Below are 23851 nucleotides of genomic sequence, written 5' to 3'. Positions count from 1 at the left end.
CTCCATGAGCTTATCTGTAAAATGAGATAACAGGTGTGCTTACCTCACAGAGGATCAACTGAGTTAATGTAAAAAGGGCTTGAAAAAGCACCCACACAGTCAGCACTCCAAGTGTTAGCTGCTGCTATTATGGTCAAATCACAAATCTTCCAACCTGCCCTTCTCAATCCTTTGATTACCTAAACTGAAAGCTGTACTAGAGTGACACGGAAACACAGTTCACAATGACAAACTGCTGGACTATACAACCCTCACTAACAACAATAACAGCAGCTACCAGGCACGAAGCACCATTAGTGCTGGGATGTGTAAGCGCTGTGTGTGTGTTGTTTCGGTTAATCCCCACTCTACAGAGGAGGAAACTAAGGGTTAGAAAAGTTAAGAAACTTGCTTAAGGTCATGGTAGAGCCACTGAGGAGTCAAAAACACAATACAAATCCAGGCAGTCAAGCCCAAAGCCTGTGCTCCTGACACCTCTATATGATGCTGCTGCCCAGCTTTAAAGTGGAAGAGCAGTCACGGTGGACATCATGGAGCTGGCCCTGGAGTATGAACAAGCACCCCAGAAGCCAGATAAGCACAGAGGACACACAAGCAGAACCTGTCACCCTGTGCAAGTGAGAAGTCTCAGAGCAGGGCCTTCTAACCCAGACTTATGGCACCCAGAGTAGACTTGTGGTCTTCCTGTCCTCCTCCCCCCACCAAGAGGACACTCACCAGGCATTGTGAGCTGAGCTAGGCATAGGGACTAAAAGTGGAAAGAGAGGGGGAGGAGCTTGGCTTCATGGTTCTGACACGTGTGGCTGCTGCCTGCCCACCCGGACACCTATGCCCATGTGGAGGCTGGTCCCAGGTCATGGGCACCCTCACTAAAAAGAACCTCAGGAGGTACTAGAAGGATGAGTCCCTTTGGCTATTAAGAAGCCCTCTTGCAGAACCAGGGTTCAGGGTAGCCACGCCCCACCCTAAAGCCTCAGCCTCTGTACCTTTAAAAATATGGCCCAAAGCTACGGACACTGAGGCCCAAACTTGAAGGCTGACAAGCCCCAACATTTCAGGGAGATATGGGGTGACCGTGGCCCTGGAACAGAATGGCCACAGAAGCTGGGGCATCTATCAAGGAAGTCCCGCTTCATGCACTCTACACACACACCTCAGGGTGGGATAATCACCTTCCCCCTCACAGGAAGAGATGCTGGTGACACAGACGAGGCCTGCTGTTATCTCTGGGTCAGATGAAGAGTCACCTGGTTTACACAGACCATCTCCCAAAGTATCAGGTTTTTAAGTTAATATTAATAATATCACCAAACTGAGTATAGCTGCAGTACCCTCCTCAAATTTTTGGAACAAGAATAATGAACTTGTTAAAATATCAGAGTAATGATGTTTATACCCCCTTTTTCGGTGTTCATAATGAGGACCAATAGTCCATCTTTCGACACGAATGGGGTGGTGAATGAGGTGTCCATTTCCCAGGTAACTCCAAGGTGTACAGTGTGGGGGTGGCATGAAGAACTCAAGCAGGACCTCGTGGGCCATAGAGAGGAGAGATATGGTCTGATTTACATTTTAATAGGATCACTGGCTGCTACATTAAATACTGTCCACAGGTAGGGAAGGGTGGAAGCAGAGAAACCAGTCTGACAGCAAATTCAATAACCCAAGGAAGAAATGCTGGCAGCTTGGATGAGGGTGACAAGAGGGGAGCTAGTGAGAAGTGGCTGGATGTAGGATGTTCGGGAGGTAAACCTGAAAGGATCTGCTAACAGACTAAATGTGGAACAGGAAAGAAAGAGATGTTAAGGGTGACTCCAGGGTTCTTAGCCTGGACACTGGAAGGATGAAGTTGGTTGTTGCTGAGATGGGGAAGCCTACAGGAAGAATAGTTGGGGGCGGGGGTGGGGGGGGGGAGGTGGGGAACCATGAGTTCATGTGTGGCCAAGTTAACCACAGGCACTTAAATGGAGATGGATAGATTAGCAGTTGGATAGATAGATGGTCTGAAGTTCAGGGATAAGGATGGGACTACAGATATCATTTGGGAACTGTCAACATATGATCAGTATTTAAAGCAATAAGACTTGATGTGATAACCCAAGGAGAGAGTCTGAACAGAGAGGGCAGCGGAGAAGTCCAAGGAACAAACCTTGAGCACTGAGGGCTGAGGGATGAAAAGAGGAATCAACAAAGAAGACAGAGGAGAAGCAGGCAGTGAGGTAGGAGGAGAGCCATCTGGCCAAGTAAAGGAAATGAACACAAAGGTATGCAACTAGGGCCTTAGAGAGATGGCCTCATATGCCCAAGATGCTTAATGGTGAAGGTAAGCTGGATACACCATCCTCCTGACTTCTGATCGAACTGTACCTGTACTCCGTCCACTCCCTGAACGTCCCTGGGTGTCAAAGAAACTGATATAAATGAGTCAGGAAGTGTTATGAAGAGCCATCAACATATAGTAGGCACCTGACATATTTTGGCTCAAGTTCTTCTGAAATATACTACCACACTCTGACTACTCACAGTAGCTAACATTTTTTGAGTACTTGTCACAGGAAAGGCACTATTTATAAGGATTATTTCACTTAATATTCCTAACAACCGCACGAAAGGAATATGACAACTTATTTTCTAGATGGCAAAATGTAGGGTCAGAGGCGCCAAGTAACTTGCCCAAGGCCACAAAGCTAGTAAGTGATGTATCCAGATTCAAATGCCATTCTTATCCAACTCTATAGTACCTCCTTTCAAACGAGATCAGAAAAACGGAAACTCACCAATTCCTTGTCCCAACAGACAGCAGAGGATGTGAGCAGCCATACCCTGTTCAATGGCAGCCTTGAGGTGAAAGGTGTCTAGGAGTCACAACTGATGGGTCAGTAATTTTGACAAGCAACTATGCCAGGAAGTGGCTTGTGGGCCAGCATTCAGCACTGTGGCCAACGTTATCTTTTCCAACAGTGGAAAGGAAGAAAAGGAAGAAAGCTGGTTCTAGTTATCTCTGCTGAACCTCAGGTGCCAGCCTTGTACTCTACTCCTGGCTTCAACCTCTCCAACCCTCAGCTGCTCTGGTCTGCCCAGAGGAGACAAGTACAATCTCTGGAACAAACTAGACAAATATTTCCATCCTGTCTTAGAAGGCAGCAGGAAACAGAATGAACCAATGGGGTTTTGGGAACCTGATCATGACTCTGATGCTCAGACTGGATGCAAAAGAACTGCAAGAGGCGTCTCTCTCCCACTGTCTCCTTAATGTGACATCATCCCCCAAATGACCATTTTCCATTAAATTCAAATTGGGGTAAGCTGAGGAGTTAGCCATAGGAAATGACAGCTCAGGGAACAGCCCAAGGCTCATGGAGTCAGCTGGAAAGTGAACAAGGACATGACACCCTGGGTTGGACTGGTCAGGAACATTTGGTCCACAAAGGCCCAAAGAGGACAACTATAAAGGAAAGGTCTTGTCTTCATCAGCTACGAGCTACTGTTTCTGCCCCCTCTCCCTTCAACAGAATAAACACCTACCTCCTTATCTACTTTGTGAGGTGCCTTGAAAATTACTTATCACCAAGGCAACTCAGCCTGGGTCCCCATGAGATAATGGATAACTGCTCACTTCTCTGCTGCCCCCTACAATACTTCTGCTGACTTTGAACCCACCAAAACCCCTGCCACATGGGTAGGAAGCACAAAGTGACTCTGCACGGTGAAAAAAGGGCACAGGATCAGGTGCTTGATGGACCTGGGCTCTCCCTGGTTTGGCTGACTAACGGGTGACAAAAGGCAAATAATTTTTCTGAGCCTCGGTTTCCTCATCTGATACCGAGGCTATAAAAAGTCTTTATCTGTATTTCACAGGTTGTTATGCCAAGCAAACAAAATAACAGACGTTAAAAGTACTTTTCAATTGTAAAGAAACTGCTCAAAAATGTTATGTTCTAACCTGCTCTGAAGACACAAGTGTCACCACTCCCTGACTGCGCCGCTTATCTTTCCCGGTTTCCTTCATACCTCTACTCTTTACTGCTAGCCTCATCTCTTCCCAGAAACACCTTTTACTCTACTCTTACTCAAAACACAAACAACAACAACAAACACAAGGAAATGAATAAAAGATTCAAGGGATTTAAGATTCCCATGTGACCCAAAGTGATCTCCAGACTCAATGCAAAATCCCTACCAACATCCTGATGGCATTTTTTACAGAAATAGAAAAGCCCATCCTAAAATTAATATGGAATCCCTCTAAGTAGCCAAAACAATCTTTAAAAGGATTTAAAGCTGGAGGATTCACATTGCCTGGTTTCAAAACCTACTATAAAACTACAGTAATCAAAACAGTATGGTACTGACATAAAGTCAGACATACAGACCAATGGAACAAAAGAAAGAGCTCATAAATAACCTTTGCTTAAATGGTCAAATAATTTTTAACAGGTGCCAAGATCATTTGATGAGGAGATAATAGTCTTTTCAAGAAATGACGCTGGGAAAACTAGATATCCACATGCAAAAAAAATGAATTTAGATCTTTATCTAACACCATATACAAAACCTAACTCAAACTGAATCAAAGTCCTAAAGACAAAAGCTACAACTATAAAACTCTTAGAAGAAAAAAATAGGACAAAAGCTTCATGACAATGGATTTGACAATGATTTCTTGAATATAACACCAAAAGCATAGGCAACAAAAGAAAAAATAGACATATTGTGCTTCATTAAAATTTTTAAAATTTAGTCCCAAAAGACACCATCATCAGAGTATAAAGGCAATGCACAGAATGAGAGAAAATATTTGCATATCACATATCTGATAAACGATTACTATCAAAATACATAAAGAACTCCTAAAATTCAACAATTAAAAAAAACCTGATTAAAATATACCTAATATGGTGGTTTCTCAAATGAATTAAACAAATATTTCTCCAAAGAAAATATAAAAACAAAAAGAGAAAATATAAAAACATCCAATAAGCATATGAAAAGATGCGCAACATCACTAATCATTACAGAACTACAAATCAAAACCTTACTCACAACTCTTAAGATGACTACTATCAAAAAAGTAGAAAATAACAAATATCAGTGCGAATGTGGAGAAATCAGAACCCTTGTGCACTGTTGGTGGGAATTTAAAATGGTATAGCCACTGTGAAACTAATATGGTGGTTTCTCAAAAAATTGAAAACAGTATTGCCATATGATCAAATAGATCCATTTATCCCCAAAAACTGAAAGCAGCATCTCAAAGAGACATTCACAGCAGCATTATTCACAATACCTACAATGTAAATGTGTAGATAATATAAGTACGCATTGATGGATGATGAATAGATAAGCAAAATGTGGTTTATACATACAATAGAATACTATTCAGCCTTAATAAAGCAGGAAACTTGGATGTATTCTACAATACAGATGAATTTTGAGGACATTATGCCAAACAAAATAAACCAGTCACAAAAAGTCAAATACTGTTTCATTCCATTTATATGAGGTACTTAAGAGTAGTCAAAATCAGAGACAGAAAGTAGAATGGTGGTTGCTAGAGGCTGGGTGGGGAGGGGGAAATGGGGAGTTACTGTTAATAGTATAGTCTCCATTTTACAAGATGAAAAGAGTTCTGGAGATGGATGGTGGTGATGGTAGTGATGCAGGACAAGGCAAATTCCCCCAAGTGGGGCCTGCACCAAGAGAGACAGTTCTTGACTGAGCGCAGAAAAGAATTCAAGCGCATGCCAGAGTTAGGTGAAAGGAAAGTTTACTAGAGAAGGGGTAAGCCTCCCTAGACATAGAGTGGTCTGCTCTCAGAAGCACAGAGTGAGAGAGTCCGAGAGAGACTCAGAGGGACAGACAGAGAGACAGAGACAATGAGAGGGACTGAGAAAAAGGCACTGAGAAGGATGGAGAGAAAGACACCCTGAGAGAGACTCACAGGGACAGACAGAGACGGATAATGAGAGGGACTGAGAGAAAGACACTGCAAGGGAATTCGGTTTATATTAGTTTATATATAAGAATATATCATTATTAGTTTCTATAAATTATAGCTTAAAGACTTTGTTTACCCATTTTCAGTTGATGGTATGGCATACAGCATGAAAAGGTAAGAATATGTAGCATGAAATGCCTGCCGGCCATTCCAAGCCTTTGATCCATGGGTTCTCCATGGTTTTAGTGGTAGAGAATGTGTTTATTTTGTGTAGGGGATGACTTAAAAGCTTTGTTTTCCTTTTTTTCCCTTCACAGTATGGATCAATGGTTTGTTAGTAATCCCAGCAGAAATTTTCCTTTTTTCTGCAGGATTCCTCATGGGGTAGCCATAGAGCTGATTAGCATACCACAGTCTCTGACTATAGCTTGATTTAACTTTTAGTTCTCTTGCCACCTCCCTCCAGTAGTAGCACATATCAATGTACTTAATACCACTGAACTAAATACTTAAATATGGTTAGGATGGTAAATTTTACGATATATGCTTCTTATCACACACAAAAAATTCAAACCCAAAAACCCAACAGTGAAGGAAAAAAAAAAATAAGGACTTTACCTCTCATTACAGTTATGCAAAATCTCTAGGTCTTCAGGGTACTCCAAACTCTATCTAGTGTCACACAATCCTACAAGGACATTGGTCCCTACAAGCAAAAACCCCAGCTCCTCAGCCCTGGAACTCAAGAATGCCTGAGGTTTTTGAGCATAGGAATAAGAGCAGGGATGAGGTCCAGAAACTGTCTCCGGCAACACAAAATATGGAAAGAGGGAAGGTCTGGAAGTAAAGGAAATTATTAGGATAATCCTGCAAGAATATCCCTGAACCACTGGTACAAGGATGCAGGCTGGGAAGGGCCACAACAGACTGTACAGAGGTGGGAAGGATGGGATGAGGGAGACTGTGGGTGGGGAGTGGTGAAGGAAGATGCTGGGGGTTGGTGTGTCTGAGAAGGTACTACAGTGAAGAGAGGCAAAGAACTGAAGAGAACCAGCTAAGAGGAATGATGAAATTGTTGAGACTCAGGCTTAATGTACTAAAGAAAATCCCTGTGTAGGCAGTCTGATGATGGTTAAAACTTGAGTCTGGAGCTAGGGAGAAAGTTTCAGGCTAACACAGTTCACATGGTACTCACCCCCAGAGCCTGGAGGATGTGAGTGACACTTCTAGGATCACTGATTGGTGATGTAAAGCCCTTGGGTAAGAAACAAGTGAGAGAAGGGGAGAGCCAGATCAAGGACTTTAAAAACAGCACCCTGTATCTAGTTTTAGTACGTACTGTTCTTGGTGTGTACAGGACAAAATCCTGGGACATATGACCTATGCGGATAGGAGAAAAAAATGTGAATTTCTGGAAGAGTCAAATAAGAGACACAGAAAGATCAATCAGGGAGACAGGAGGAGCAAGGGAATAAAATCTTCTAGAAGGCAATGTGACAGAGAGTGGTCAGAGGGGCGATGTGCCACACTAAACACTGGAGTAGGACACAGAAGACAAAGAAATATTAGATTTGTTCATCTCGAGGGCAACAACGCTCTGTCAAGTTATATAAGGCAACTGACTGGCTTGGTTGCTCCATCAGAATTGAAGGGCTTGGATTAGACCAGAAAAGGCAAAAAGCTGTTCATCATGAAAGAACTTCTATATCTCATAACAACTGCCTAAAGAGACATTAAAACTAAGTACAGTGCTAAAAGAGCATGAGGCCACACCTGCTTGTTAGGAAAGGAGCCCATGATGGAGCAGTGATGTCAGCGGAGGGCAAGACAGGGAGGGTGCAGCATTCCTGGTCTGGTAGTTTCTAAGGGCGGTCTACCAACAGAAACATTATTTCAAGATGCTCGGTTCTTAACAAGCTCACTATAATTAATTACCAATTGGAATTAACTCTGAAATCCAATCTGTTTTTCCAACATTCTTTAAATGACACCAGGACAGAAAGGGCCCTCAGGGAAAATAAAAAAACAACGACCCCTGCCCATCTACACTTTTTTTGAGGCCCTAGAAACAGAAAGCAAAAGGTTTGCCTCTTCAAGGTGTTGGTGAGAGACCCAGCCCAAAGCAGGTGGTTTTCCCGTCTGAAACAAGCTATAGGACACTTTACACACCTTCCTCTTGGATAAGGCGAAACCACCAAGGAGAATTCACCCCTTATTTCAACCGTGCTTTGTGGAGATTTTGAAAAGGTGACCTTCAGAAGTGGGTCAAAAGAGTCTGTTCCCAAAACTGCAGAGACTTTTTACAATGTTTTACAAAAAGGACAGCTGCTCGTCTTTACCTGCAGAAATCCACTTACGTTTCAAATGTTTGCCTGCGTCACATCCAGAGCACGGTGAGGAGTTTCTAAACAAAACTGGAGTATCTAAACAAGACTCACTGCACCAACACACTCAGCAGTGAGTGTTCCTTTTGCAGCCACCCCTACCCCGCCCCCCACCAAATAAAGGTGAAACACCTCAAGCAAACTTCTCCTTTACTAAAAAGCACGTAACAAAGCCTTCCATCATGTTCATTTCATACCTAGTGTATCAGCAAACATAGTGCTCATATTTACCTTCAATTGAATACAAATCATATTCCAACTCTTAGAAATCAGGTCCATGGTCAGTCCTTCAAATGTAGGAAAAAAGTGTGACCCCACCCCAAGTCATACAAAGTCTTCAAATTGCCCCAAGTCAATTCTAATAAATGAAGGAGATAAGAGAAGTATTTCAAATGTACAAAAAAGAGTGGGTTATCTTTCACACAGAGGCAGCCCTCAGTAGAGAAGATTGATCTTAAGTAACAAGAGAAAATATTCACTATTTTGTGCAAGTAGAAAAAAACAAAACCCACATCCACAACCACAGAGTACAGCAAAACAAACTAAAGGCACACCAGCCCCCAAAGGTCCCAGTCCTCGCCCAGCTGCTGGCCCTCTGGCCATGTGCAGGTAACCCTAACAGCAAACGCACCCAGTCTCCTCCCAGTGAATGGAAACCCCAAACCTGCATCACTGTCTTGCTATCCCCAGGCCCACTCCAAGGCCAACACTTAAAGCATGAAGATTAAGTGTTGGCTCCACGTTTTCCAGTTATACTTCAGCCTCCTCAGAGATTAAGAGGGACCCCTATACTGCCTAGCCCTGACATTCCACAGATGTCCAAGAGAGGCATGACTGGGCCAAGTCACACAAGTTGGGGACAGTGCCAAGGGCAGCTTCAGTGCTCCTTACCATTTCAGAGCCATGCATAACAGTAATAATTGCTGTGAAGAGCTGAACTGTGTTCCCACCAAAATTCATATGTTGAAGTCCCAATCCCCAGTACCTCAGCAAATCACTCTATCTGGGAATGCGGTTTTAAAAGAGGTGTTTAAATGAGATCAGTAGAGTGGGCCCTAACCCTTAAAAGAAGAAATCCGAACGCAGACATGCATGTGCACGTGGAGGAATGACATGTGAGGAAACAGAGATGACAACCATCTATAAGCCAAGGAGAGAGGCCTCAGAAGAAAACAGCGCTGTTCACACCCTGACCTTGAACTTCTAGCCTCCAGGACTGTGAGACAATAAATGCCTGTTGTTTGAGCTCCCCAGTTTGTGGTACTTCATTGCAGCAGCACTGCCACACCGATACAGTTGTTACCGTGCCAGGCTCTGTGCAGCCCTTTCCAATACAGACAACATCCACAGTGAGAGCCTTGAAAAGCCATCAAATGGACATGTCATCTTAATTAAAACTCTCAGCACTCCAGGAAAAAGGTATTGCCATTAGCCCTAATTTACAAAAAATGACCCTGAAGTTCAGAGAAGTTAAGGAACTAGCCCTAGGATCAATCAGCTAGACTTGAAATCAGATGTACCCTACACCTTTTAACTACTGCTGGGCTGCATTTAAGACAAGCCCTGCTCCCTCTGCCCATCCCTTACCCACCGAGCAGCCACAGTATGATGCCCAGAATGGCCCCACCCACCCAGACGACCACTGTCTGAGACTGCTATGCCTCAGCAGATACTTAAGAGAACTCTGACTTTCTAACATGATTAGTTCTGGAATCTTTTCTTTTTAATGAGCACTGCCTTGATAATCAGAAAAAGAATTATTCTTAAGAAAAAAAGGTAACATGGTTAAGAAATTCTATTGAATCTTCAGCCTGTGTGCAAATAAACGAGTCATCAAAGGAATATATTTGGAAAGACTATCAAGAATAAAAAGAAAAATACGTACAAGCAGCCCTTGCCAGTATGCCATAAGTCGATGTGAGACAAGGGACTCACGAGGGCAGAAATAAGGCTGCCACGGCCAGTAATCCCTGCCAAGCCATCTCCAGAAAATAAGTTTTTTAAAAGCATGTTCCATTTCATCACATTTCAGAAAAACAAAGAGAAGACGAGCAGGCTCCAAAGCGACAGGCAGCATGTGCGCTTACAACAGCAGAGGAGACAGTTGCCCACGGCTAGTTAGCGATTTTCATCTGACAATTCCAATCTCTACTGACAGACAGAGCTCAGACATGGAGCTACCACCAGCCTGCAGCCCGACAAAGCACCAATTTTCATATTTCCTAGGCCTGCTGGGCCCCCAACTTCCTTGTTTAAATAGAAACTGTCAGACAGGATTTTGTGCAAACATGCTCTTTCCTTGGGGGCAAACATTCTGAGTCTACAACTTGTTCTATTATTTTCTGAGCTTTTTGTCCATGGCAACTACATCAAAGATGAGAGAGAGGCGGGTGGGGAGGGCTGTGGGGAGCACCAGAGAACAGAGCAAATACAAAGTGCAGGAAGAACAGACCGAATGACTAGGAGGTAAATGCAGCAGGAGCCTCTGCTTAGCCCCTCACTGTCCGTCACAGAGAAATGTTCTCTAACAGGTCCATGTGGGAAGAGACAGCTGCCCCTTTCTCCTGCAACTCCATCGTGGATGCCCCCGGGCTAAGTTAGCATATCTTCCCTCCAAGGTCTTAAGGGAGGGACATGGTCTTAAGGGAGGGACATGGTATGAAAAAAATATGCAAAAAAAAAAAAAAAAAAAAACTGTTGCAAGGTGGGGGCAACAAAACTATGATGACAGGAGAAAGCAGAATTCCCACATAAAAAAAATTAGATGAAGGGGTTAAAAGTATTACTAATATTCACTGGGCAAAGCTGTTGGACATAGCTTTAGTTAATGATACCAATTCTTCTGGAACCATTTACAGGGTCAGCCACTTTTTCATTCTAAGATCATTCACTGGAGCCTCTTAATCTCAAAAAACAGATAGGTCTGTGCCCAAATCCACCTTTACACCATCAGAGTGTGTCCAGAAAATGGAATTCTGAGGCAAGGATATCCAGGACCCTGTTACTAAATACATCTTCCTCTCAGGTTTCAGGAATTTAACTTAATTAAATCAAGTCACCTAATATTTACCCAGTTCCTTTGAGGTATGTGGTCATTTATAACGTGTGGCGCATCTGGGGTTTGTGTTTGGGGGAAATGATGTAGAGAGTCTCTCAAGATAGCTAAGGAAGAATTGCCAAAATTAAAACATTTAAATCTCCTCAAGTCTCATTTCCCCCGTTTTCATCTCAAGGAGACTCTGTAAACACCTGGCCTTACCGAGAAGCACCACAGCCCATTGGTAACCTCCCAGGACTTGGCCAAGTAGAGAGAACAAATGAAGTCTTAACACTGGCACTACAAAAACACTAGGAAACACTGCCTTTAACAGCAACCAAAAGGGAAGAGAAATAATCCCTGCCACTCTGCCCCTGATCATCTAGAAAAATGTGGTCAGCTGTGGACCTCCCAGGTTAGAGCTTGCTGCCCTGGACCCTACCCAGCCCGGAAGGCCTGCGTGTGCTGCCACCTCGCCCATGCTGACGGCCACTCTGTCCATTGGCTTACCGCAAAGGCCACTTGTTTCCCATGAGCGCCCAGAACAGTGGCTCAACCAGTTAGCCCACTTGGAGACTGTGGTCCTGATGGATAGGCAGTGACAAAGGCTAGCTAGCTGTGTGACCTCAGCAGACAATTAGCAAGGCAGTGTCAAGTTACCAAGCTCCACAGGTCACCTACCAAGCTGAGAGACTGTAGGATTCGGCTTCCAGACCCAAGAAGGGGTCAGGCGGGGTCAGCTGAGGGCCATTTCATCCCTCTACACTAAGTATCGTATCCTCTGATACTGGGGGCTGAAGAAAGGTGGTTGAGTGGAGGAGTCTAGAACTTGTCACATGAGTAACATGAGCAGGTCTCGGGGTGCGAGGTACAGGAGATAGCTCTCTGAGGGGGGTAATGTGTCGGGGATATGGTTTGGTAGACACACCCTCAGTGGGCAGGGGCCAAAGATAAGGAATATCTTCAAGGTGCATGAATATCTAAAACCCAAGAGCATCTGCTGACACATGCTGAGTTCCATCTCTCCCAGCTAACCGTATCAGGACCACCTATTCAGCATAAAACCACAACAAATGTGGGAGGTTGCAAAGAACCAAGAGTTTCAAAAAGAAAAAAATAAAAGGTCTAGAGGAACAGACAGACCTCTGCCTTTACATGCCCCAAGGGAGATGCTGAAAAAACAGGGAAACTTAGGGGCAGATTAGGCCAAAAACCAAGATCTAACGACTGGCAGGATTTATTGATGAGCAAGGCAAGGAGCTTCTCAAAGTACGGTTCCCCCACCACTGCTCACTCTGACCTGCAGCAGGATGACCTCCCCCCAGGACTGCGGGATGTCTTTGGCTGTGGGAACTCTTGACTATGTGACCCACTCAGGTGCCCACATCCTCGTGACCGACCTCCACACTCTCTCAAACTCATCACTTCTCTCTGTTGCTACCATCCCAGTGACACCTCTCACAGATGGACTGTTTCATCGACTTCCCAATCCTCAGGTTTCTAGGGTCCCAGCTCTGTCACCTACCACTATGGACAAGGTACAGAATACCTCTCTGCTCCTCCACTTCTTCATTTACAGTGGGACAGAGGATTAAATGAATAACAAATGTCAAGTGTCTGTCTCAACATCAGAATCCTTCCAAGCTACTGGAAGGTCAAAGAGCCCCACCTCCCAAGAATGTCTCCCACAGCCCAGCTCTGCGCCATCTCCAAGCATCAGGAGTCCCTGGCTACAGAGTAAAGCCTGCCTTGAGGGTCTTGGAGGGCTGGGCCCCTCGTACTGTTCCCCACCACCACCCAGGCCTCCAGCCAGGCTAAAGGGCCACTTTCTCATCACTCCTGCCCACATCTGCACGTTCCCGTCTCCAACATCACTGCCACCTCTACCGAGACCCCAGCTGTCCCTCCAGGCCCAGGTTTAAATGGGACCTCTCCAAGGAGCACCCCAGATCCCTCCATTGGGAAATGACCTGTTCTCCTATCACCCTGCTTATTCCTCCCTATGGTTCTAACTGATGTCTACCCAGCCTGGCCTCACCTGTGAGACTAGGGACCAGGGCCGGCGTCCTGGGTGCATGACCTGTGCAGTCTCACAAGGCCCCACGCCTGGTTCCATGCTCTACTTTCACCACCTTGAAATTCTTAATAACTTATGAGCAAGAGCCTCTGCATTTTTACTTTGCAGTGGGCTACGAATTAAGTATCCAGTCCTGCTGAGGACTTCTCAAGAAAGAGACTTTTGTTTATCTCTGCATCCCCCATAGCATGCACTAGTGCCCGTTACGGATTCAAAGAGCAAAGGAGGTAAGGGTCCAGGCATCTCTGCTCTATGTGAGCAGTTAATAAACGTCCTTGCCACCCTTGGGCAACTCACCTTTTCCCTCCCTCCTACACACACACAGAACAGAGAAAAGAGTAGAAATTGACCTCAGATCCTTCCTCACATTACCCTCTGGTCCCCACTACACATCGCTCCACAGGACACCATGAAAAAGCCCTTGGACACTATTGAAAAATGCAGCTCTTTGGTGCTTCATTTTAATGAGACACTGATTGCTGAAAAGCTCTCTCTCCAGAGAGCTTTAGGATATAGAAACACCAACTTGGGAGTTATCTCAGCTCTGCCACTTGCTGGCTGTATAACCTTGACCAAGTCCTGAGCATGAGGCCTGGAAAGGGGGAGCCCTTGAGAGACAGGGCCCCCCTCTCCAGCCTTCCTCCCTCTCTATCCCTCCTTCAGACCTGTCCTAGGCCTGCCCCTTCCTACAGCCTAGCTAACTCAAGTGACTTAGGCCCACTGCAGCCACTCGGCCCTACTGTTAGTCCACATTAGTGGTGCTCACAGGGCCCAGATTCGGGCAGACAGACACACCCACAGGCCAGACAATGCCTTAGGACCAGGGACAGTGGCCACTTCCCTGGGGAACCCCTCCCCACCCCGGTAATGGGATCATACCCAACCCTGGCTCACACCCGCAGCAGCGCATCTGACATGTGCCCTCAATCCCTCCCTACCCCGTGACCCATAAGCAGCCTCCTGGCACCAGCACACAGCCATAAGCCAAACCATACAAAACAAATGTATTTGGCCCATCAGAGAATGAGTAATTGTGAAGAGATAAATATACAGAACACAGTAGGCTCCTTACTCTCCATCTGACTTGGGAGCACTTTCAATATAAAATTTTGTTTGGCACTAGGTGTGTTTTAACCCCAAGATAACATCATTTTCATGAAGAGTCAGGGACTCCAAAGATCAAATAGTCTGATGTACTCAACTGACAGATGGAGAAACTGAGACTCTAGCAGGGTCAAGACTGTGCTCCCAGAACCCGACCACGCTCCGCCTGGACAATGCACCTGTACACTGTGTGAGCACTAACCGTTCACAAGCTGCCTCCCACACCAGACTGTGAGTTCACTGATACCAGGGTGTCACCGCTTTCATCTCTGCAGCTCCAGCATCGCCAAGGGTCTTAGAGGGCTGGGCCCAGGCTGTCTGCACCCTCGCACTGCTCCCCACCACCACTACAGGTGCTCGATGAACAACTGCTAAACAAACATGACCCACAGAGGCATCCTGAAGCCACATAGGGGGAAACAGAGCTGACTCTGAAGCCCTGGCTTCCTGCTCTCTTCTCAGACTGAATGAGGCAGGTGCTGGATAACCAAGGGAAGAAACACAAACCTCAGAAGGACAAGACCAGTAAGCTTCATACTAAAGGGTTATTAGGGCACTGACCTGGGGACCAGACCTATTTCTAGTCCTGCCTCTGACACAGGTGTACAGGCCACGTGATCACATAAGCAGCCCTCTCTGAACCTGTTTTTTCCATTCTCAGTTGGAGAAAAAATAAGCCTCCCCTTGCATACCTGCCAGTATCAGAACAAGGAGAGATAGACGGAATGTGCACATGCACCGAAGACAACACATCAGTGGGACTGAGCTCCCCGGTAACACCACATCTCCCTCATCCACCAGCCTCTTACCATAACCATGGTGAGCAGGGAGAACAGATACCATCAGACCCACTGTACAGGTAGAAAAACAAGGTCCTGGGAGGCCATCCCAGTTCCAGCAGTGCCCCTAGAAACCCTGGTCCTCACTTTTGCTCTCACAACTACTCCGGGCCAAAGTGGGGGTGGTTCCAGGAGTTCCTGCCCCCTAGACAGCAACATCTTCCAATCCCACATTCCTCTGGGCAGCAATCCCTGGATGTGACCTGCCAACCCAAAGCCAGTCCCTGGATGCCATATAGCACCAGCTGTAAATTGTCTCATGCCTTGGGGCAGGACAGAAGTCCAAGGAAACTCAGATGAGTAAGTAAAAAATAACCACACTCCATGGCCTAGAAGTCACCTCAGACACCTTTGCCGGATTTTACAATTCTCCCTGGAGAAATAAGTAGATGGAGAAAGGGAGGGCAGTTTTAGACCCCACCTGCCCCCTGGGACTGAGCTGGGGTCAACCTCTCCTCCACTCTCACTGTCTCCTCTTTCCAACATGGCCGTCTTGCATCCTTCCCACAGATGGGTGACCTCTCTATCCCTCGGCAACCAAAGCGAGTAGACAAAACTCTGTTTATAAATCCCAGGCAGCTGACCAAAAGCTTGCACACCAAGAGCTGTAGGGCAGAAGGCAGTGCTGTGTCTATTGATACCCAGTGCATGGTGGTTAGGGTCTCTGTCACCCACTTAGAATCTGAATCCTAGGTTCTGTATATATAAGGATGTGTATGCACATACAAAAACTGTCAGATATCTGCAAGAGTAGTCAGTATCCTGGAGGGGTTACAAGTACAAGCTCTGGAGGCTGCCTGCCTGCTGGGAATCCCAGCTCATGCATGTTCTGTGTGACTGAGAGTACCTTCCTTAACTTCTCTGAGCCTCGCTCTCCTCACTCATAAAATGAGAATAATAAAAGTACCTACTTCCCAGGGTCTGTGTGAGGATAAAGTGAGATGACACTTAGCACAATGTTTGGCATAAAATAAAAGTTGCATTTTCCCCCAGCACAAAATTAATAGAGTTGCCTCTGGGATTTTGTGTGCTTTTCCTTTTCTTTCTTCATTAATTGAATTTTCTACATGAATGTGCATGCTTTATTGTCAGCAAAGAATAAAGTTTGGGGGTTTTTTTTGTTTTTTTGTTTTTTGAGACAGAGTAGGAAGAATGACTCGGAATCCCACGGAACCCTCTCCTCCAAACACACAGTGCTGCAGCAGCCCCCTCACTGCTGGTCTGTTTCTGGGGATCCCCTAAAGGGCAGGGAGCTCTACTGCCCAGGGCAGCCCCAGCCTTTACGGCTCCGCTGCCCAACCAGTAAGACTCAAGCCTGGCCTCATTCTGGAAGCCCTCCCTGGGGACCAACCTCCCTGGGGACTCACACTGCAACCCTCCTCCTTGGGAACAGCACCTTTCCTGACACCTGCCCTCCTCTATCTGGCTCTTGCTCACCCCAGGGCAAGTCCATCTTGTACCAATGTCTGGCAGTTCCAGGGGTGACAGCTTGCCAATCCCCCAAATGGACAGCGATAGGAGCAAGGCCACCTCTTCCCTCTGCATTTTAAGGCACCTGCCTGATTCTCAGATCCTCACTACACCCATATGACTGGATGAGAGGTTCAGGGAAGTGATGGGCCAGTCACTCAACTGGACTTAAAGCCAGTCTGACCAATTCCAATGAAGGTCTCATTCCCAACACTGCTTCCCCAGGGGCGCAGAGGGTAAGCCCTCAGCTAACCGACCCTAGGGCCAAATGACCAGCGTGGTTCCACAGAGCAAAACTGCACTGGCACCACGGCACCTCCCTCTCTGCTCTCTCCCTTCCACCTCCCATTCACTGCTAACATCCCTCCTCCTTCCTCTCTGGGATTTCCCTCCTCCCTGGCTGGGCTTTGGTCCTCAATGGCCCCACGGCAATCATCAGCCCTTCTGAGGGTCCAGAGCTAAGCAGACCAGTGCCTCCACGCTACAAGGGGGGAGGGGAAGAGGAGGTTTTGAGCTTTGTAAAAGATGCTGCTGGTTTTTCTGTTTTATGTCAAATGACCTCTAACACTCTTAGCAATGGTACATTTGAGCCCTGGCTCCTTAAATGAATTTAGCAGAACAGTTTAAAACGTCCAGACTTGGAGGCGTCAGGTTTCATACACTGAAGAAATTTAGAACACACATGCAGACCCCAACACTAGAATGCTTTAAAGGTCTCTCCACTGTTAAGGCCACAGGTTCTGTTAAGAGGAAAAAAAAAGATCTCCTAAGTTTCAAGAATTCTAAGATTTCCTAGGGGAAATCAATCAGTAGATGTCTATACATGTCTATATCATAACAATGGGTTCTAACAAAGATATGTCAGTCACTAATAATCAGGTTTATAATCCAAGTTTTTAAAATAACATTAGCATACCAACCAAATACATTTATTAGAGCCTAGGTTTTTAAAAATAAATAAAAGGCATGTTTAGGACAATTAGGGAGACTTGAAATGAACTGCATGGTAGATGTTATTGTATCAGCGCCTAATTCTTTGGGTGTGATAACGGAGGTGTGTTAAATAGGAACATATCCTGACTCACAGGTGATACATGCTTCACTATTTAGGGGTGAAGTGTCCTGATGACCACTTTTTTCTAAATGAATCAGGGAAAAAAATTGTATGTGAATATATAGAGAGACTGAATGAAAAAGCAAAAAGGGGCAGACTGCTACCCATTGGTGAGTCTAGGTGGAGACTATACAAATGTTTATTGTACTATTCTTTCAACTTTTCTATGGATCTGAAAATTTACAAAACATTACAGGAAAAAATTGTGCCATTAAAAGTTTGTTTAAGAAAGAAAATTTTTAAGAAAAATAAAATGGCTCATAATCCCACTGCCTAGATAATTCTTTAAATTGTTGCGATTTTACTGTGGATTTAAATATAGGTACATAGGTAAGCAACGCCACATATGTCCAGCCATGGTTCATCTACCCATGAAAGAAAATACCCTGAGAAAATGGTTTTCTCTTAATAAAGTGATGTTTAGGCCAATACAGAATAATTCATAAAGAAAAAAAAGGCTGCTGTATCATTTCTTAGTGGTAGCATGAATTTAAAAAAAAAAAAAAAAAGTGTGTGTACCCCAAACTGAGGGCCTTTGCAAAGACAGAAGACATGGGGAAGAAGTTTGAAAATATTCTACCAAAATATTCTCATCCACTTGCCTGTGCGTCACCTGATGTTGGTGGTACAGCTTCCAGGTAGGGATCTTCCTTCCATCTCCACCGCCCACAGACAGTACAGCTCTCTGGAGCTCCCAAGACCCTCGAAAGTCGTTGTGAGTGCCTACTGAGGGTCCAGGAGCATGGGACCACCCAAGACTATTCATGACCACCCCGGCTTCAAAGAAGCAGCTTCCCCCTCCAGGGCTCGTGGCTCCTCAAGGCACCAGAATAGCCTCCTCCACCAGTGACTAAGAGACATGGCTCACAGCCAGCCCCCATGCTTAGGCCCAGGTGGCCCTGGGCTTCCCCACCTCAATCTGACCTCCCCAAAGGCCTAGACTCAGTTTCCTTGTCCTACCACACTTGTATTGCAATTCATCTAGGAACTTTTTCTCAAAGAAGGAGAAAAGGGAAAGAGAATCCTGCTAAATTGCTTATTAGGATTATTAAATTGTCCATAGAGGGGAAGGTGGTGATAACAGGAGGGAGACGGACTTTGAGGCACCACCTGAGGAGGGCTGTTCCGGCAGCTGGAGGGAAAGAACTGGAGGTGAGTGAGGAGACAGAGACACCCAGGAGCAGGCGCTGAGAGAGCCGTCACAGAGCCTGCCATGGGCCTGGTTATTAAAACCAGGAAATGACTGCTTTTCCTGCCAAAAGAGTTATCTTTTAATCCAACCCCAGGATGACACCATCTGGCAGTAGCAAAGAAGCAGCTCCTGAGGACACACGAGTCACGAGGCTGGGCCCTGGGTCTCTCCCTTCAGGTAAGGGCTTGTCCATTCTCCGGAGGAAGCACAGGCCCCTGTCCCTCCAGGGCCTGGGTCCTAACAGGCCTGTGCATGCCTGGGAGAGCGAAGGAGTTGGTAAGGAAGTAGAGGAAGCTGTAGTTCTATGTGGGGTCACCAAGGGGCAAATGCAAAGACCTGAGAAGGGAAGGCATTGGCTCAAGGTCACTGAGAAGGCTGGCATTGTGTCAGGATGAGGATTTTGCTTCTACCCAGATGCAGCAAAGACGTTTACAACTCACAAATAGCTTTTATCAATTGTCTGTGGCAGGCTGCCTGGGATTCTGGACAAAAAGAATTCTGTGGACCTGGGCAGGCTCAGCAGGGAAGAGCATTTTGACTGACTCGCAAGGAAACAAAGTGGTACTACCCCAGCCCCCTCAAACCTCCATGCACTATAACGACTCATGGATCAGCCTCGAGTTATGTGCCCAACTGCAGGGTTTATTTCTGAGGTTCCTGCAGTCCTTCAGAATACAACAGCAATGTTCTCTGAGACACAGTGGGCTTATTCCCACCATTATGCAAGGGGGTCTCTACCTGCCTCTGCAAATATACATATCCCACCCCAACCTCGGACACCAGGTCAAAACTCACTCCCGGGGCATGTGAGGGAAGAAGGCGTGGAGAAACAGAGGGCTCTGATCAGAAAGTCTCCAGGCTGGCTGGGACAGGCGGCATGTAACCTGTCTACTTGCTGGGTTATACTGGCTCGCTTTCTTTCCATTCCCAAAGCATCCCTCACAGGGAGCCGTCCAGGCCTCCGCAGGCTTGGGAGCGCACTGCCTCCAAAAGCAGCAGTGCCATTACTAAGCAGTTCTCTGGTTCTATTAAGATCAGCCCAGTAAGATCCCTGTCACCTTGTGCACAGTGCTCTTCCTTGTGGGCAACTGGCAGTCAAAAGTCCAAACCTAGCAGCCCCAAAGGCTGCTCGATTTTCCAACACAGCTCAGTGGGTGTGTTCTTTGGATTCCAAACACCAAGGGTGAAATCCTGACTCATTAGCTTGGGACTATAGGCAAGTAACTTCCCCCCTCTTTCTGCTTCAGTTCCCTCATCTGTAAAATGGGGACAATAACCCCTTATCTTTGGGTTTCTGGGACAACCCATGAGATGTCCGTGTAAGTTCCCTGGCACACACCACGAGTGGTCATAAATGTCTACCATCATCCCATACCACTGTAATCATGGTCTGCCGCCGTACGATCCAGCTCAGCCTCCTGCCACTCTCCAGCCTGTCTCCTCCAGCCCTTTCCTGAGCAGGCCGCCATCTAGTCACCACAGTGCTCATGGTCACCCTGTAAGACTGGTTCCTTCTTGCCTCACTGCTCTTCCTCGGGCTTCTCTCCCTACACCTGGAATGCACCTACCCAAGATGACTTCTACTCAACCCTCAAAGCCCCACTCTCAAAAAGTTATCTTCTTCATGAGACGAACCCTCAGCCCGACAACTCTCCTTTCCACAGGGCAGAATCAGTCCCTTGGGTGTGCTTCAAAGGCGTCCTGTTTCTACCCACATTAGAGTACAACTTACCAGTCCCCAAGCCAGCTGTGTTGCTGTCTGCTCCCTAATGTAGATCATTCATCTTGTCACCACTGCAGCTCAGTATGTTTGCTTGAATAAGTGAATGAACAATGTCCCTTCTAGATTTGCAGGCCAGGAAACAAAGCACAGTCAGAGGTGGACTTGACCTTTGCAGGGACAACTGGTAAACAACCCATCTAAAGTAGCCTCTTGGAGGTTACACCTAGCAAATAGTTCATCCTTGGCTGGGTGGGTGTGAGCAACCCCATCAGCACTATCAATTCCAGTGCTAGGAAGTAGCACATCCACATGGTAAAGGCGACCATCAGTGACTTCTGGGAGCCGCACAGCTGGGGAGGGAACTCTAGGCCTTCTTCAGTCCCTCCCACCACTGGGGAGGAGGCCATACAGGGCTCAGGCCCAGGCCTTCTGGTACTCTCACTCCTGGACACAGGAAGTGGCAATCCGGAGCAGAAGCAGCTCCTCCCTGCTGACCTGGACAGAAAGATGCCAGGGCCTGGAGGGGACCTCGGTCAACAGCACCCTGCTCCAACAGTCTATCAGCTCCAGGTCCCCTTGGGGAAGAGGCAGAAAGATGAGCTCTCTCTGCTGACCCACTTTCCCAGCACTCCTCTCCCAGATCTGGCCCAGCCCAGTAAGATCCCTGTCACCTTGTGACATCAGTAAGAGAAACAATCATGCACATACTCATATAGAGAGAGAACTTTCAGTTCCTCACAACCACTCAGAGACTCCCACTTCACGGATAAGGAAAACAGGGCCCAGAGGCAGGTCCCCGAACTGTGCTCTTCTCACTCTGCCTCCCTGACCCACGTGAACACCACAGTTCTTCATCAGAGGAGACAGAACAGACATGCTTCTCTGTGTCCCTTCCCTGGGCAGGCTCAGATACTGAGGAAATGCACTGCACTGAGTGGAAGATCTCCCAGGCACTGGTGAAAATTATAGCTGCTGAGACCAGCCCACCCCCAGGCTGTTTCAGGAGACCCAGGGTGGGGCCCCGGAGTCATCATTTTTCAGAAGCTTCCCGGGTGATTCTGAAGAATCTGGTCTAAAATCCCACACCTGGAGAAACCTAGGAGTGACTCGGGATCAAAGCCATCAACCTGGCAATCTGTAATCAACAGCCTTCAAAACATCCACACCCTCTGACCCAATGGCACCCACTTCCAGGAATTTATCCTGAGGAAATAAAGAGGTGCACAGAGATCTATGCATAGGATGTTGACTCTGGCATGATTTATACTGAAAAAATGAGAAAGCTCCATAAAGAGGAACTGGTGACATACACCTTGCTAGGGCAATACTGTGCACTCACTAAAAATAATTTCTTTTTTATTCTTTTTTAAAAAATGTATAGTAGTTATTTCCAGTTAGTAGGATTACCTCTGGAACTTATTTCCTTTTTGATTATCCAACTTTTCTAAATTCTCTACCATCAACATGGCTAATTATATAATATTTTTAAAACCAAGTAACATTTTTGTTCTATTTACCAGCATCGGACCTAAAATTTGAAGCCCAGTTCAGTCAGAACAGGAAAGATTGCAGATAGCAACTATCTCAGCCATGACATGATAGAAGAACCCCTTCCCTGCCATGCCTGAAGTTCTACCTGAATGCTGTCAGCAGTCAGCAGCTCATCTCCTTCCCTAGAGCAGTAGTTTCTGACAATGAAAACGTTATTACCTATCCTGAATAGGATTCTACCTTCCTGAAATTAAAATCTGTGTCTGTAATACAGTTTGCATGGCATCATAAGCTCAATAAACACATGGAACAGAGCAGTTTGTTTTTTTTTTAATCAACTGATTTAAAGGATGACCACCCATACTTTCCCTCTATGGCCAGGATGAGAATGTGGGGTCTGCAAGCATGCCTGACACATTCACAATGCCATGTTTAAATCAAGTGTTGTTCACGTCTTCCTCCCCACAATCACCTAGATGATTACTGAAAACACCTTGGTTCCTATTTAGTCTGCTGTTCCATGAACAGTTTGCCCCACCCCCACTGGTCATTTCATTGGCCAGTAACTTTACTAAGGCCTTTTTTCTGATGAACAACCTGCTTGAGGGTACCAGCTCAGTCCAGACACACAGATGCCATGCCACTAGAAGTTGAGGGATCAAATGCAACCAAGAGGTAAGAGGCCTACCCTCAAAAAAAGCAGGGCAGAAGGGCGAAGTTTCTTTCCTCCTTCTCATGCTCTATTTATTTCCTTCTATTCCCAGTTCCCTTCCCATTCTCTTCCCCCAAGCCCATAGGTGACCATTCTTTTGTGTTAATCTTTTTCTTAGTGTTCTTGTAAAATAAGTATCGTTTTGTATTAATTTACATACCAGCACAGCACTACCCATCTCACTCTACTATTTACTTTTTCACTGAGCTCTGGCTTTAAGATCCATGCCACTGCCGTGTGTGTGTCTCAACTGTCACTTGGAAATGTGTGGAGGCCTGCTGGCCCATGCATACCATTACACCCATCAGCTCTCCCAGGTATGGACACTACCACGCAGGTACTGCAGTGAACCTCCAGACATCTGTCCTCTCAGGGACATGCATAAGGGGCCTGGGGAGAGAGAGGGTCAGGATCTCACGCAGATCAGGGCTTTACAGGAGCCCTGCCAGAGGTTCTAGCACAGCCGTACCAGCAGAGGTGAATTCCCAAATCCCCACGCCCCGCTGTTCATTGACATCATCCAGCTTTCAAGTTTCTGCCAGCCCAAGAGGTGGAAAGGGATAGAGTTCATTGCAGAGTCTTACCAAATCTGCCAGAACCACGCCTGCTAGGAGGATAGCAAGAAAGGCATTTGCCACAATAAGCGTCAGTGGAGCTAAATGAAAACAATTGCTCATTAATAAAAATCTCTGTCAGGAGACATCACTGCCTTGAGTTGTCACATACTTCTAGAACACGAACATCACACACTGGCTTGCAAAATACCATGA

At 46.1% G+C, this 23851-nt stretch overlaps 1 protein-coding gene across 4 annotated transcripts in view; it reads right to left on the bottom strand.

Annotated features, from left to right (window-relative positions):
• The window catches only part of DLG5 (discs large MAGUK scaffold protein 5), a 115018-nt gene that overhangs the window by 75565 nt on the left and 15602 nt on the right, over positions 1-23851 (bottom strand). Inside the window, exon 1 of one of the 4 annotated variants that reach the window (XM_016159443.2) lies at positions 2778-4832. The exons of the other annotated variants lie outside the window; for them this stretch is intronic. Coding sequence (XP_016014929.2) covers positions 2778-2820 — 43 coding nt within the window. The 5' untranslated portion in view covers positions 2821-4832. Of the gene's footprint in view, positions 1-2777; positions 4833-23851 lie in introns of those variants that run through there. 4 annotated transcript variants of the gene reach the window in all.

The sequence above is a fragment of the Rousettus aegyptiacus genome, unplaced genomic scaffold, assembly GCF_014176215.1.
Source record: "Rousettus aegyptiacus isolate mRouAeg1 unplaced genomic scaffold, mRouAeg1.p scaffold_m13_p_6, whole genome shotgun sequence".
Taxonomy (NCBI): domain Eukaryota; kingdom Metazoa; phylum Chordata; class Mammalia; order Chiroptera; family Pteropodidae; genus Rousettus; species Rousettus aegyptiacus.
Note: the sequence above shows the minus strand (reverse complement) of the source record. Positions and strands in the feature narration are given on the sequence as shown.